The sequence below is a fragment of the Bactrocera oleae genome, chromosome 4 (genome assembly GCF_042242935.1).
Source record: "Bactrocera oleae isolate idBacOlea1 chromosome 4, idBacOlea1, whole genome shotgun sequence".
NCBI lineage: Eukaryota > Metazoa > Arthropoda > Insecta > Diptera > Tephritidae > Bactrocera > Bactrocera oleae.
The window spans coordinates 37,408,653-37,423,822 of NC_091538.1; the positions used below are offsets into that span (position 1 = coordinate 37,408,653).

General features: G+C 40.5%; 1 protein-coding gene across 1 annotated transcript; it reads right to left on the bottom strand.

Moving 5' to 3' along the window:
• Positions 1-9,744: 9,744 nt before the first annotated feature.
• Positions 9,745-11,435, bottom strand: LOC138857115 (uncharacterized). Its single transcript, XM_070108698.1, has one exon. The coding sequence runs from the start codon at positions 11,433-11,435 to the stop codon at positions 10,500-10,502; it is 936 nt and encodes a 311-aa protein (XP_069964799.1). The 3' UTR covers positions 9,745-10,499.
• Between the last annotated feature and the right edge of the window lie 3,735 nt (positions 11,436-15,170).

A 15,170-nucleotide genomic window follows, 5' to 3' on the forward strand; every position in this document is an offset into this window, starting at 1 on the left:
CAATAGACTGGACGCCGAAGCTGATATGAGACTCCAAAGTTCTTCCATCAAACCTGATATCAACCAATTGATGAAAAATAAAAAACAGTTTCATACCTCCCACTAGTTAGATTTTTTCTTTTTTAAAGTTTTCTATTATCGTCCTTGCCAAGTGGTGAAGTAAATAATAATTAGTCACTGTTACATTTTACTTTTATTATGCTGATTAATAAAGAATACACTTATAAAAACAATTGTTTTATTGTAGGGTTCCATCAAGTATTTTGCTTCCCAAAAGGGTTCCGTCATTAAAAAAGTTTGAGAACCACTGTTGTAGAGTAATATTAATATGATAGAATATGTATGTATGTATATGTTGTAATAAATTTAACTTTTATTAGTAAGGAATATATACCTAAATATTTATTATTAAAATATCCTATGTAAAAGAAAAATAAAGTTATTAAATGTTCAAGTCCAAATAGACTATTAATATTACTTTGAAAATTACATAATTTAATTATAATTTTATCAGTTTTACCTTCATTAATATAAACTCGCAAATTATATTCATATTAATATACATATATGATTGCATTTAAACGTATAAAAATATGAGCCAAAAGGCTAACATGCTGCTGTAACATAAAGCAGGTCCAAGTTTCCACAAATGAAAGCAATGGTCCAATAAGTGTATACATATGTACATAGATGAGCATACTTTCTAACACTAAACTATGCATGAATAATTGAAAGGGTAAGAAAATCACTTTTTTGCGAAATCTTTCGCGTTTTATCAATGCCACATTTGTCTAAAAAATATATTTACTTCAATTTTCCTTTAAACGATTTTCTATATGTAAACAGTTGTTTTTTACATTTTTTGCTAAATAGTAGGAATATGGGAGAAAATGGAGAATTCCCTACTCGGTGTTTTACAGCTCTTTTAGCCATTCAATCAAGTATCATACGGAATTCGATTTGCACTTTCTCATTGTTACAAGTTTACTGGTTGTATGTTCTCTGCTTTTACGTTCTGGGGTAAAATTTATCTAACTATATAACGATAGGTTATCAGTAATTAATCCATTTGTTATCCGATAAGTTACTGTTGTTCTATCCTCAGTAAAAAAATAACGATTTCTTCTCTTTGACTACACGTCGACGTGATATTTGAATCGTTCTCTCTCAAAGTCTAATCGCAAATGCTACAATTATTTTACTGCTCTAATTTGCCAACTATTTTGGAAAACTATCTGTTACTCTTTGGTTAATAGCATTCTTTTTATTGACTGTGTGTTTGGTTAGCCATCTGTTACTGAAAATAGTTTGCATAGGTTATTTTTTTGGTTTGCCATTGGTTCCTCTGCGATTTGCAAGCACCTTGACGTGGTGCTGGGTCTTAAATCGCAACGTCATTCAGTCTCCCCTAACCGGTGGGATGTTTGTCTCATCGAGTTACGGGTCGTAAGGACAAGATGGACATGAACAAAAACAATAAAACAACAAATAAAACAAATGGAAACGAAAAAGGAAACGGCAAAAACCAGAAGGCAGGCGTGTTAGCACCATCGAATGCATCAAAGGGGGACCCACTCGACCACCAGGAGCGGCTGGTGTCAAAAGGCGTTAATTCCTGGAACGGCTCACATTGGAGGAAATATCTCTTTTTGAAGAATTTGCTAGAGTTGATGAGGTCTCCTCCACAATCAAGGGCGCAGTAGGCACTGTACCACAATCAACAGCGGAAGCGACGAAAGGTCGTAACGGAAAACATACAAACAGCCCACCCGGAATCGGATCTCAGTGAGTAGTGGTTCTAGCCAAAACCGCGCAAGTGTGGTAAGGAAAGGGAGTCGGCGGACGCCTGTACAGGAGGGTTTGACGACCCAATGAGAGCTGGAATGAGTGAAACCAGTGTAAAATGGTACCTCCGGCCCCTAGGAGAGGGCAAATCAAGCAGTGAAACAAGGTCCCTAACACTGGACACGAAAAGAGGGGATAGGGGATTCCCCTAGAAGAACTGAGCGTGGGAGCAGGGATACCCACATAAATAGGTACACCCAGCACAAAAACCGAAGCCCTCTGAAAATCTATGCGATCGACCCAAAAGCTCTTGGACCAACTACCCATGGAAATAATGAAGAGCGATGAGTCCTGCGAAAGAACAGAACCACCCTAAGAGTAGCCGGTTCTGTAACAGGTACCTACATGGCTGTAGACCAGGTGAATCTGCATAGAGCAATGGCAGCTTGGGCTGTTATCTCGAACAGGTTCATTTCGGATAACCTATCTCTTGCGCTAGACCCAGAGTCGGCTGATTCTGGACCTGCTGTTATTGTGGAGATGACAACAAAAAGGTATATCTTAGCCCTGCTGTCACCAGGACATGGTAAGAACAGGGTAATAAGGGATTAAACACTGAGCGCAATCGGAGAAAGTCTACCGTTGGCACCTTTTCCAAGAGACGATATTACCAAGAACATCTACTTTGAAAAGGGATTCAAAGTCTCATTGCGCTGCAAGAATAAATGGGAGGACTCCATCCTTGAGGAGTATTTTCGTAAGAGCACAATGCAATGGTATACAGACGGCTCGAAAACACGGCAGATGGAATTGGGACCACGTACCAAACTGTCGGTACCCATGGGCAGGTTTCCAAGCGGCAATCAGTCCGACAGGACCGAAACACTTTAGGAGAGGAGCTTCGGAAAGAGGAAAGGGCCAAGAGGAGTCGACACTGAAGTACGATACAAAACGGTTCAAGAAACTAATTGTTCTTTCCAGAAATAAATTAAGGCAGCTTGTGGGATTTTTTACAGGTTACTGCAAGCTGCGTTGTCATCTGCACAAATTAGGATACTATTCCAAAGATCAGTGCCGCTTTTGCGACCAAAGAGCAGATACACCACAACACATACTTCCGGATTGCCCTGGGCAGTTGAACCCGGTGAATGAACTAATTCCAACTATTAAATCAGGAGCTTTACTAAACCTCTTTAATTTGACTGGGTTAAACGAAGTGTTGTAATAACAACAGAGGGCACAATAGACCACGGATCGCAATGCAATCCTCAATATTTAATCTATCTAATTTAGCCTTTGAATACAAAAAACTGGTGCATCATGTAACCGATCACTTGCTATTAATTTTTTGTTCTACATGTTTATACATTATAGTTTTATTTTTCCTTTATATTTTTACAAACTTTTAGTAATTACTTTATATTAGCTTTTAAATATTATTATTTATATGTATATACATGTATAAATTAGTAACTAAATTTTCCTTCTCACATTCATTTTTGTGGCAAACATTTACAGTTACTTACAATAAAATTAAAATAATATTCAAAACTATTTGCAAAAAAAAATATTACCGCAGTTCTTAGGAGGAAACAATTATTTTTTGTAGTTAACATTTTTTAAAACACTTTTTTAAACACTTTAAAAGCAAAAATAACTTAATAAAAATTTAGGCATTATCAGCGGACATTTTTTTAAGGAACTGTCCGGAATTTCAATTGACAATTAAATAGAATCATGGAATCAAAACTCGTAAATAGTAGACTAATATAATTAAAAAAATCATATAAATTAGAATTTTGTGCCAAAACCTTTAGGTAAATGTATAGTTTAGGTCCCCCAACCAAGGGGGCCTCAAAAAAAAATTTTTTCGCGTCAAAATAAGTGAGTGGAAAGTGAATTTTTTCAATAATTGATGTATATATTTACAAATATATTTAACGCATTTTGCACATATTTTTCAAGTCACTTAGTTGTTGCTGTAGCGGCAAAATTCTGCAGAATTCAGATCACTTAGCTGTAATTACCAGTTCAACGAGTTAGGCATTTTCTTGTGAAAAAAATACTGAAGAAATGTAACAGTCACAATTTCTTTTGCGTCGTGATCTGATGGTATGGACGAATATCGGAAATCGCACTACAAAAAAATAACCGTGGTCGGTCCAACACCGGGGTGTTCATAATTCAATCACGTCAAACTCCTTTCCGTACTGGCGGCCTTCGGTCCAACACCGGGGTGTTTATAGTTCTTTTGCACCGAACTCCTATAGCCAAGTCTTGACCACGTCGTGCTGGAACTGCCAAACTAAAGGCATATTCCATACATCATAAGAAACCATTACATCTTCTAAAATTCTAAGATAGTGATACTTGTCTGACGGGATTTCCCAAATCCATACCATGAAAAACATCCCCATATCATGATATTACCACCTTCGTGTTATTATTGTGCATTCATAGTAAAGGAAAAGGTGATTAGTAAAGGAAAAGGTGATAGCAAAGGAAAAGGTGATTAGTAAAGGAAAAGGTGATCCAGATAGCCCATCAGCATACCGGCCTCTTTGCATGCTTGACACAGCCGGTAAGCTTCTCGAGAGAATGCTGAAACCGAGGATAGAAGAAGCAATCACGACGGCAGGCGGCTTATCACCGAAACAATACGGTTTCAGACCGGGCAAATCAACACTGGGGGCTATTGAGAATGTCGTGAGGAGCGTAGAAGAAGCGCACAGAGGATGCAATAAACTCAGACGAGTTGTTTTTCTCGCCACCCTTGACGTTCGGAACGCCTTCAACAGCGCTCGATGAGAAAACATGATTGAAGCATTAGAAGAAAAATTTAAAATACCCACATATCTCAGCATAATGGTGAGAAGCTATTTGGAAGACAGGGTTTTGCTGTATAAAACCTCCGAAGGACCATGACATTTGAAGGTCACGTCCGGAGCTGCGTAGGGATCAATCCTCGGCCCAGACCTCTGGAACGTTAAGCCTCGATATGCCCGACGATACTTATCTTGTTGGCTACGCAGATGACATCGCCGCGATAATCACTGCGAGAGACACCGAAGATGCGCGCAGGAAGTTAAACCAGGTGATGATCAGAGCACAAATGTGGCTTGATGCGAAAGGTCTCAAACTTGCCACTGGTAAAACCGAGCTGGTACTGCTAAAAAAGAAGCATATTCCGACTACAGTAGACATGAGGACAACAACAGAAACATTAAGGACACGAAAGGTTGCCAACTACCTGGGGGTAAGAATAGACTCCAGGCTTACCTACTGGGCACAAATTCAACACGCTGCGAAAAAAGCGTCCATAATTACTAGCCAACTGAGCAGGCTGATGTCTAGGGAGGACCTAGACAGGAAAAACGGAAGCTTTTGATGTCGACAACACTAAATGTCTTGCTCTACGGAGCAGAGTTATGGGCAGACACATTAACAAAAAGTAATCGACGCAAATCCCTCGAAAAAGTGTATCGCACAGCTGCTTTAAGAGTAGCGTCGGCATACCGTACAGTCTCGGGCGAAGCTGTATATGTATAAAGCGGGAACACGCCCATCGACTTATTAGCATTGAACGAAAGAAAATGTGGACGTTGAAGAAACAAGGAACAGACGCTGCCGCTACAAAAGAGGAAATAAAGAGCGACTCCTTGGAACAATGGCAAGCTCGCTGGGAGCAAGGACGCCACGGTAGATGGACGGCCAGGCTAATCCGAAACATAAAAGAATGGTCTAACAGGGAACATGGTGAGGTGGATTTCTACACTACTCAGATGCTATCCGGGCATGGATATTTTAGGAAATATCTATATAAAATGGGGAAAGTCGAAGAGCCGTCCTGTATATACAACGACGCGATCGAGGACGACACTGAACACACATTTTTCAAAGTCACACGCTGGCAAACGCAGCGAAATAGGCTCTACACTTTGGTCGGTACCCTGAATGCGGATAACATTATAACTGTCATGCTCCAAAACGAGGAAAATTGGAAGAACGTGAAAAATTATATAGACAACGTACTACGAATTAAAAAACGGGACCTGGACGCAGGTAATGACATGTAAGTCTTAAGACGAGAAATATGGAACGCCACCCTGAAGTAATGCGAAAGCGGTTCCGAGGTGGGCGACGGTTCCCTAGAGGAGAGTTTTTTAGTGACCTGCAAGTGGCACATACCATTGCCGTGACGACACAATGACGATGCGGAAGGCATTTTTCTCAACCTCCCCCGAAAAAAAAAAAAAAAAAAAAAAAAAAAATTGTGCATTCTTCGGACCTCAAACCCAATATGCTTCATCCCTATCTATCCTATTTATTTTAGAATCATCGGGGCAAAAGATCTTACGCAACAGGACAACCTTCCGAAGATATTCTTTTTTTAATTTAACGCGCAAAAATTCCCGAAAAAATCTTTACTCTCAATTCTTTTTGGATCACTACAGAGACTTGAAAGGATCACGTTTCTATAGTCTCTATGTAATTGTCAACCTGAGGCGCATTTTTTTTAAGTTTCAAAGCAGTAAACACAAATTTTTTGGATCTTTTTATAATCTTTGAAATTTCCCTTTGGGTATAATGGTTAGTTTGCAAATTTTTTATAAGCTTAAGCTCTTCTCGACCCATTTCTTCTACAAAAAATACCTAATTGTAACAAAATGTTTTAACAAATATCCTAAAGATTTTATGTGCAATTACAATATAATTTTTTACTAAATAACGCCTATAATTGATCATTTTATTCCGTGGTTCTATTTTTTTGTCACGACAACATATGCACCAGAGATAAAATATGCACACTTTTGTTCAATTTGAACACAAGAATAATATTGTTTGCATTGTATAAATCTCCTAATTTACTTACCATTGTATAAATCTACTTATACCAGAGAACGTATATCATTTTTTGTAGCACGATTCGTGAGCCGCCCTATATATGCAGAATATCTTAAAATTATATGCAAAGTCGTTTGCGCATTGTAAATATACGAATCTGTAAGCGTACATTTCTTAACATAGAATTTAGCATTATTTTTCTCATTTAACATTCAAAATGCTCAATTCTGCTATTTTGCGCTCCGCAGGGGTAAAATTCTGGTGAAATCAGCTTATAATTTGTTTGTAGTGAGACCCTCTTAAGTTGGCGAGTAACCCTCCGTCAAGAGGAAAATTTTGACAATCGGCACACCATGAACCTTCTCTGTGATATACGTTCTCTGGTATAACCAGAGAACTTAATACAACGAGAAGGTGCAGGTTCGACAACGAACAATTTGTAGGATTTTATCAATGAGTTCACCTCACATGCACGAGAAACAAATAACATTTCTTGCTTTTATAGCAGCGGTGAATCTGTAAACATACGCTCTCTTAACATAACCAACCGACGAATATTGAAGAGAATATAATATGTGAGCAAAACTGGGCATATTGATATGCCATTTGAAATACATATATTCTCTTTTATTGAACTATTATTTATTATTATTTCATGTTAATTCATTTTTACTTTATTGTGAGTTATTAATAATAATTTAAACATATTTTGATATATTTCTTAAAATAATTCATTTACTTGACACCATTATGGAGTCACAAAAGTACAGAATTGTGTTTTGCCGTCGGCATTTCACATTCATGCTTCAATTTTTCTTTTCAAATGCATGCTTAAAAGTAATTATGTACGTAAATATGTACTTCTTTTTCGTTTTGGCCCATTTTACATATTTATTAAAGCAAGTGTCAATAATTGCGCCATACATAAATTATGTCGTTTGCACATTTGTATGTATATATGTACACTCATTACTTCATGTGAAATCTCCGTTGACACGTGGATTGCTTTTATGTCAAAGAGTCAATCTGTCGAAGGAGTTGTTCGTAGAAAGTCCGAGATGTGCCGCAAAATAAACGAACGCTCGCCGATTGTCATCGCTTTCCTTGTTGCTCTAACAGCTTTGCCTACAAACTATCGTAAATTTGTATGTTTGTGTATGAGCATGCATACATATTGACGGATATTTTTGTGAGCCACGGAAAAATATTTTAAAATTGTAAAATATTTTAAATCGACAAAAGCTTTGTTGCCAGTTTTGTCAATTTTTTCTGTGTTTTGTGGGTTTGCGTGGTTGCAACTTTTCCCTTCCAGAGGGAATATCAGAAATTTGTTAAATTTATGATTTTTAGCTTTTGCCATCGTCGCGAAAAGACGCTTATAGGCGAACGCATGCTCGGGGAGATGAGAGGGTGTCTGTTATTATGAATGAAGCGAGGTTGCTTGTTGAAAGTACGCCTGCTTTCATGAATGAAAATGTTGTTGTTGTGGGATTTACTATAAATTTGGGCTTCGGCTATTTGGCTGACATATTGACTTGTGACGATTGTTGTTTTTGTAGAACATTTTTTTTAGTTTTTGCTGATCACATATTTACATGTGTACGGATATTCATATAAATGTAAGTTGGTTTGTGTATGCATTATTTGTTCGCCAATGTTATATATACATACATATATTTGTTGACATATAAATCAATGCGCGCACATACCTATAGTGCATTGATAAGTGATAAAATTATGATTGAAAGTTCAGATATACAATGTACATAAGATTAATATGATAAAATATGTATGTATACGTTTTAATAAATTTAATCACTATTAGTAACAATTATCCTCCAAAATATTTATTGTGAATGCATACAACGTAAAAACGATATAATATTATCAAATGCCCAAACTGACCATAAATATTATTTTGAAAATTACATAATATAATAGAGTCTTATCAGTTTTGCATGTATTCATAAAAATTCGCATAATGATATGCCTATCAATTAATATGATTACATATACGCGTATAAAAATATAAGCCAAAAGAGTAACATGCGGCTGTAATATCTATGCAAACTTCTGAGCATAATTTACATTGAATGCTCAGCTCTGTTCACGTGCCACTGTTAAAATTTCTCCTTCCACGCTAGCTGTGGTGAAACACGCTTTTGTTAGGTTTTGACAATTCACACGCTGGTCCGTAGTTGGATCTTCTCTATATTTTACATTCTCTGAAAGCACAGAGCGACACCAAAAGAGAATTTGCCTATAATGAAGACCAAAGAGTCCCATGTAAACGCAATATAACGAATCAGTGCTCGAGTACGACCAAAAATGTATTACCCTTTGCAGTTCTCTGATACATATGTGTTATAAACAAAGTGGATTTTCAAAAAAATTTATTTAACAGTAATAAACAGATTTATTCATCAAATATTAGACTTAGTAATTATACAAAAATTGGTCTGATATAGTAGTATGTATTTGCTTTTATAAACATGCATTTTTTCTCTAAAGTTAGGCTTACAAGTATATAAATATGTGTGTGAGTGGTTTTATTAAAAAAAAAAAAATTTTTTTTAAACAAAATATATTTGATCGATATGTGTGCTAAAAATTTATTTTTAAAACAAATAATACAAAATAAAAATGCGTTTAACATATATAAATCACAACAAAAATGTTGTCAGCAGCACCTTTTTATGTTATAATACCACGGTTGTTAAACCGATCTTCACCAACCTCTTAAGTGTTTCGTAGATTTCACTACATCAATATCGTTCATAAAGCCACAAACAGTCACCGCCGCAAAACGTGGACCAAATCAGCTGATAAATCTTATGAGAGCGCAATGTAAATGATCAGTCTCCACCGCTTTTTACCGTCCGCTTCAACAGACCGTACGGTAGGATATCCGCGAAAATTGGATTTTTTCCGTAGAAACGAGTGAGCTGAGAGTGAGAGAGCAATCTCTTACAACGCAGGGTTGCCAATCTCGATATTTTTTAGTAATTAAAAAATTAACTTGAATATATTATATATGAAATATTCTTAAAATAACTCAAAATCACGGTCGAATACACTTATTAATAAATAGGTAAACTATTCTTAATCGTTGGATTTTAGTTTTGAGCTTTTACATTATGAAAAATTATAACTAAAAAACTAAAAGTGTGAAAAATCGTGTATTCAAATAGAACAATGGCAACATGGGTGAAATGTAAACAAAAGAGAACTGATTTCTGCGTTGCAACTACGGGATAATTTTTGACAAATTTGGTTTGGTACATGGCTAAAATGATCCGAAACTCTTTGATTTGAGAGAGCGCTGTCAAAGTCCACATTTTTTATAACATTTGACAGTGGTGCCATTAAGGGAAGAAATAAGTTTTGAGATTTTTAAATGTATTTCTTGGGTATTTTTAGGTTTCCATTTTACAGAAAAATATACATAATTAAAATTAGTTTAACAAGCTAGATATCCTATATGACTTCTAAATATATGTACGTGTATATTTTAATCACAAAATATTTTCTAAATTAGATTTGATTAGATTAGAATGAATATGAGGTTTGCACTGCGACCCAGGGGCTATTGTGCCCTCTCCTCCATCACATGCTTTCCCAAAGTCCCAGCACCTTGAAAAACTCCAACAACTTGCTGGGTGCTATTGAGGCAATGTGATCCCTGCGTCTACAAATTGCGGGGCAATCAAGAATCAGGTGTTCTGGTGTTTCCGGCCCCATGTCGCAGAATCGGCAGTTGCCACAAGAAGCCATGCCCATGCTTGACAGGTGTTTCTTGAGCCTACAGTGCCCAGTGTAGAGTGAGACTAGGAGTCAGAGTTTGTCTCTGGGGAGTATTATCAACCTGGCTAGGTTGAACCCTCCCAGTAGCAGTTTGGCATGGCGCATCCCTGCAGACTGTCTCTGTTCGCTCTCTCCTCCGTACGGAGCAGCTCCTTTATTGTATGAGGCCCCACCGCAATGCATGGTTCTGGCCCCATCATTCTGGTAGCAGCCGCAGAGCGGGCGAGTTCATCTGCCAGCTCGTTACCGGCTACTCCTTTATGCCCCGGCACCCATATCAGGTGTACACGGTTGCAAGCTGATAGGCGGTTAAGCCTTCCTATACACTCCTCCACTAATAGCGATCGAGTCTCGTAGGCCGATATCGCTTTTAGCGCCGCTTGGCTATCGCTGAGTATTGCGATACTCTTATTATGGTAGTTGCGTTGGAGATTTATTACTGCACACTGACTAATGGCAAGTACTTCTGCCTGAAAGATGCTTGGAAAACAGCCCATGTGAATGGAAAGCTTGGTATGCGGTCCCGCAATGCCAGCTCCAATTCCTTCTGGTGTTTTCGAGCCGTCAGTGTACCACTGAATAGTGCTGCCTCTCAGCAGTTGGTCGAGTGTGGAATCGCTCCAGTCCGCCTTACTGCCGAGAGTAACTTTAAACTTTTTCGTAAAGTTTACTCTCTTCGTTACCCCGTCTCTTGGAAGAAGGGCTAGTGGCGTGTTGTACTCTAAGGCCCTCATTTGTTGAGACGAGATTAACTTCCCTTTCCCATACCCCTCTGCTGTCATAAGCAGCATGGTATGCTTCGCAGTCTGGTTGATAACTAAATGGAGCGGTGGGAGCTCTAGCATGACCTCGAGTGCTACGGTGGGGCAAGTGCGCATTGCCCCAGTGACGCAGACGCAGGCAAGTCTTTGCAGCTTCGATAGTTGAAGACCTATCGAAGTCTGTGTTGCTTTCGATGCCCAGGCCACCGCTTCATAAGTAACAATAGGCCTCACGATCATGGTGTGATGTGATGATACTAGGCTTGCATCCCCAGGATCTGCCGGCCAGGCATCTGCACACCATGAGTGCCTTTGTGGCTTCAGATAGCGTTAACTCCACATGCCTATTCCACCGCAAGGTGGAGTCCAGTGTGAATGTATTTTACTTCTCTAGACACTTCTAACTCTCTGCCCCCAAAGGAATAGTATTCTAAAGCCCGGAAGAGACCTTCTTTTTGTGAAAGGGATGACGGTTGTTTTTTGCGGGTTAATGCTCAATCCTACCGTATCGCACCATCCCTTTGCTAGGCTTTGGACTATGTCGCAGAGAGTGTTCTCAAATTTCCCTCTTGCCATTATAACAATGTCGTCGGCGTACCCCTGGCACCGAATTCCATTGTTCGTCAGGAGCTCAAGGAGTTCATCTACTACGAGGCTCCATAGAAGGGGTGACAATACCCCACCCTGAGGGCAGCCTCTCGTAGTACCAAGACGTATCTTGCTTTCCCCCACCGTAGTCTCTGCAATCCTAGTATGCAGTACGGCCTTAATCCATCTGCATTAAAGAGCTTCCACGTTTCTTTTCTCCAGTGCTTTGATCACGCTTGCGTGGGACGCATTATCAAAAGCATTGAATAAATTCTTTGCAGCTGTCCAATCTGAGCGATCTGGCTTATGTGTGACCACTGGTGGAATTTTGTCGTCCCGAATAGTCTCCGGGAAGTGCTCAAGCAAGAGTGTCATTGCTCTTTCATTTGCGTTGGTCGTATAGGTCCCATCAGATCTTTTTATGGCTAATGCTGTGTCAGTCTTACCTTTGGCCAGAGCCTTGTGCAGTCTGGCTGCCTCTGGGATTGAGGAGACATTTTCACAGAATTTCCTGAAACTACTGGTTTTTGCAGACCTAAGCCTGCGAACCGATTTTCTGAGCACCGAGAGTTTACTGGTCCACCAAGGACAGCCCTGCCTTTTGGTGGTTTTCTTTAGTGGGCAACCGCAATGGTACGCGTCTATTATGAACTGGTTAGTCGCAGCCAGCCTGCTCTCTAGTTCTCGCGGCGTAGCATCACTTCCTACCTACCTTACTCTGCTGATATTTAAAACAAGGGTCTCTCTGAAAACGTCCCATTTTGTATTTCTGGGAATACGGACTGGCAAAAGGTCCCTGACTTCCACTTTCAATGCGAACCGTATGATCCTGTGATCTGACATAGAGGGCTCTTTCGAAACCCTCCACCCAGACCGGGGTCTCTCAGATGAGAGATCCCAGATTACCTTGCTTACTCTTGAATTAAGGCCCCTGACTTCCCCTCTTAGGACCCACGGCTTCTGGATCAGTAGGATACCCAGGTTATCCGAAAGGAACCTACTCGCGATAACAGCCGAGGCTGCTGTCGCGTGGTGTAGGTTCACCTGGGCCACTTCAATATGGGCACTGACGGTCCCAGGATTGGTTCCAGGAGGGACAGATCGTCGTCGCTGTCCTCGTTATTCCCCTGCAGGTCCTGCCCCTTCAGCCCCTTTAGGGGCTCTTGTGTGGAGGGTAGGTCCCCTTCACACTCCTTTGTACCCATGGTTACTGCTGCTTCCGCGACTGCTGTAGCACCTTGCACCATCGTAGCAGTAGCAACCTGCTCGAGTGTGCCGGTACCGGATTGAGTGGGCGTCCCATCCACCAGCATTGCTTCCTCCGCCGTTCCTTCCGCCGGTGTGGTTTTAGGCCTCCATGGCCTCATTACCACACTGCTGAATCGAAAATTCAGCCTGAACCCCTCCTTTCGGATGAATTTGTAGGACTCATCATCGGTGGTGATGTTGAGCTTCCATCCGGCGTCCTCAATACTGCTGTATACTACCCTCCAAGCCGATGTACTAAGCCCATCGTTTTGGTTTCGTATGAGACCAATAGCAAACTCGTAGGGTTTTCCTGCGCTCCTGGGAAGATACACCGTCATGCTGTGCATAGGCGGTATGTCCTTGCCCCTCCTCGCGCATAGAACCGGACCTTTCCATCCGTTCAGCTTCGGAGCGATCTCCGCAAGCCAAATTGGAGCAGAACGTGGTCCTCCGATCGCCAGTGGCTGATTCCCCTTTTGCCTCTTCGAATTTTGGGGTTCTTGAGGCGTTATCTGCCCGCTCTTCCTTTTCGCGGTATGTGCTGCAGCATTTCGTGGTTCCGCCCTTCCGCTCCCTCGTTTTCCAGGCGGCGTTGCATTATCTCGGCTGACCTTCTGCTTCTCACGTCCCGCGACGGACGCGGCGTTTGCTTGTCTCTTCGCGGCCGGAGATGGGTTGCTACCCCTGTTCCTTTTCGTGGAGAGTTTTAATGCTTCTGTCCCATCCGGTTTTGGTTCATCCTCCTCTGAGCAGCTGAGCCTGCTTGAAGAGGTTTCTGTGGGATCCGCCTTATCTGCACTCGTCGCAGTAGCTGCCTTACGATTGCCACTGCACGAGGGCACGTCGTCATCATCACGCGCGTGCTCCTCAAACAGTGCGCGCTCTTCTGGCGAAAGGGCGTCCAGGAAGCTGAACTTGCGCCTAGCTCCTGGACCACTCTTACCTGCAACGAAAGCATTGCAGTCTGATATTGTTGTCGTTGCCGTTTTAGGTGGTTGCTGTTGTTGTCGTCGTTGTTGCTCCGTTTTTTGGGTTTTTTGTGTTTGTTTGTTGTTGTTTTCGTTCATACTGGTTCTTACGACCCTTGGCTCAACCAGGTGAGCTTCCGGGTCTATTCTGTTTAAGGGGGTACGGTATGGTCCGCCGCGCCAGAGCCCCTTGACGCGGTAAGGCCTAAGTTACTTCCCAAGGCGGCCCGGTGTTGGGAAGGCTCCGTTATAATACAGCCGAATTTACCTCCTGGCTGCAAATCATCCAATGGGCACGGGAGTCGCGTAACACCCTGGATTAAAAGGTGGCAGCTCTTGGTTGTCACACGCATGCGGCTCCTGACAACCCGCGTGGGAGGTGCTAGACAGCACTTCTCACCCTGGTTGGGAGATGCCGAGAATGCCTTGCGACCTAAGCCCCTGCACCACGGCAAGGTGCCTGCCATTCGCAGAGGTCTAAATTAACTTTTAAAACTAATTTTAACAAAATATTTTAATATTTCAAAACACTTTCAAGTTTTAAATAAGTTAAACATGAACATTACTTAGTTTTTATATACTGAATAAACAAATATCTTTCGATAATTTATTCGGAAGTCAAAGTTTACATAAAAGTTGCTGGGTATTCTAGCCAAAATATGTATATACGTTGACAATTGGTACTGCTAAGCAAAACAATACTCTGCGACAAAATACACGCTCTTTTTTAAAATCAAAGCTATATTAAAACTCTTTAAATAAAGATTAGAAATATACGTAAAAGTCACCAAAAAATCTGATCTCACAAATTACCCACTGATTTCGCATTTTATTTCTGCGGGATTTTTAGTGGTAGTTCATTGTTTTGGTTGTCATCTGTTCAGTAGGTGCCGTTTCAGACAGGGATGCAAAAGAGTCTGATCTTTTTCAAATTTTCTTTTGGTGTCGCTCTGGGCATTCACACGGCCAAAAAGAGTCCAGCAACTCGAGTCTAGTTTTTCTGCATTCCTTTTCACAAAATGTTCGTAAATATTTGTGCGGTTCGACTGCGCAACACCGCGCAACACTGCATGCTGCGTATTTCATTTGTATGTTGAGATGATGGTCACACATTTTGCTTGCAATGAATTACCATGAATATGGTAGAACAATATGCATAATACAAGTACCT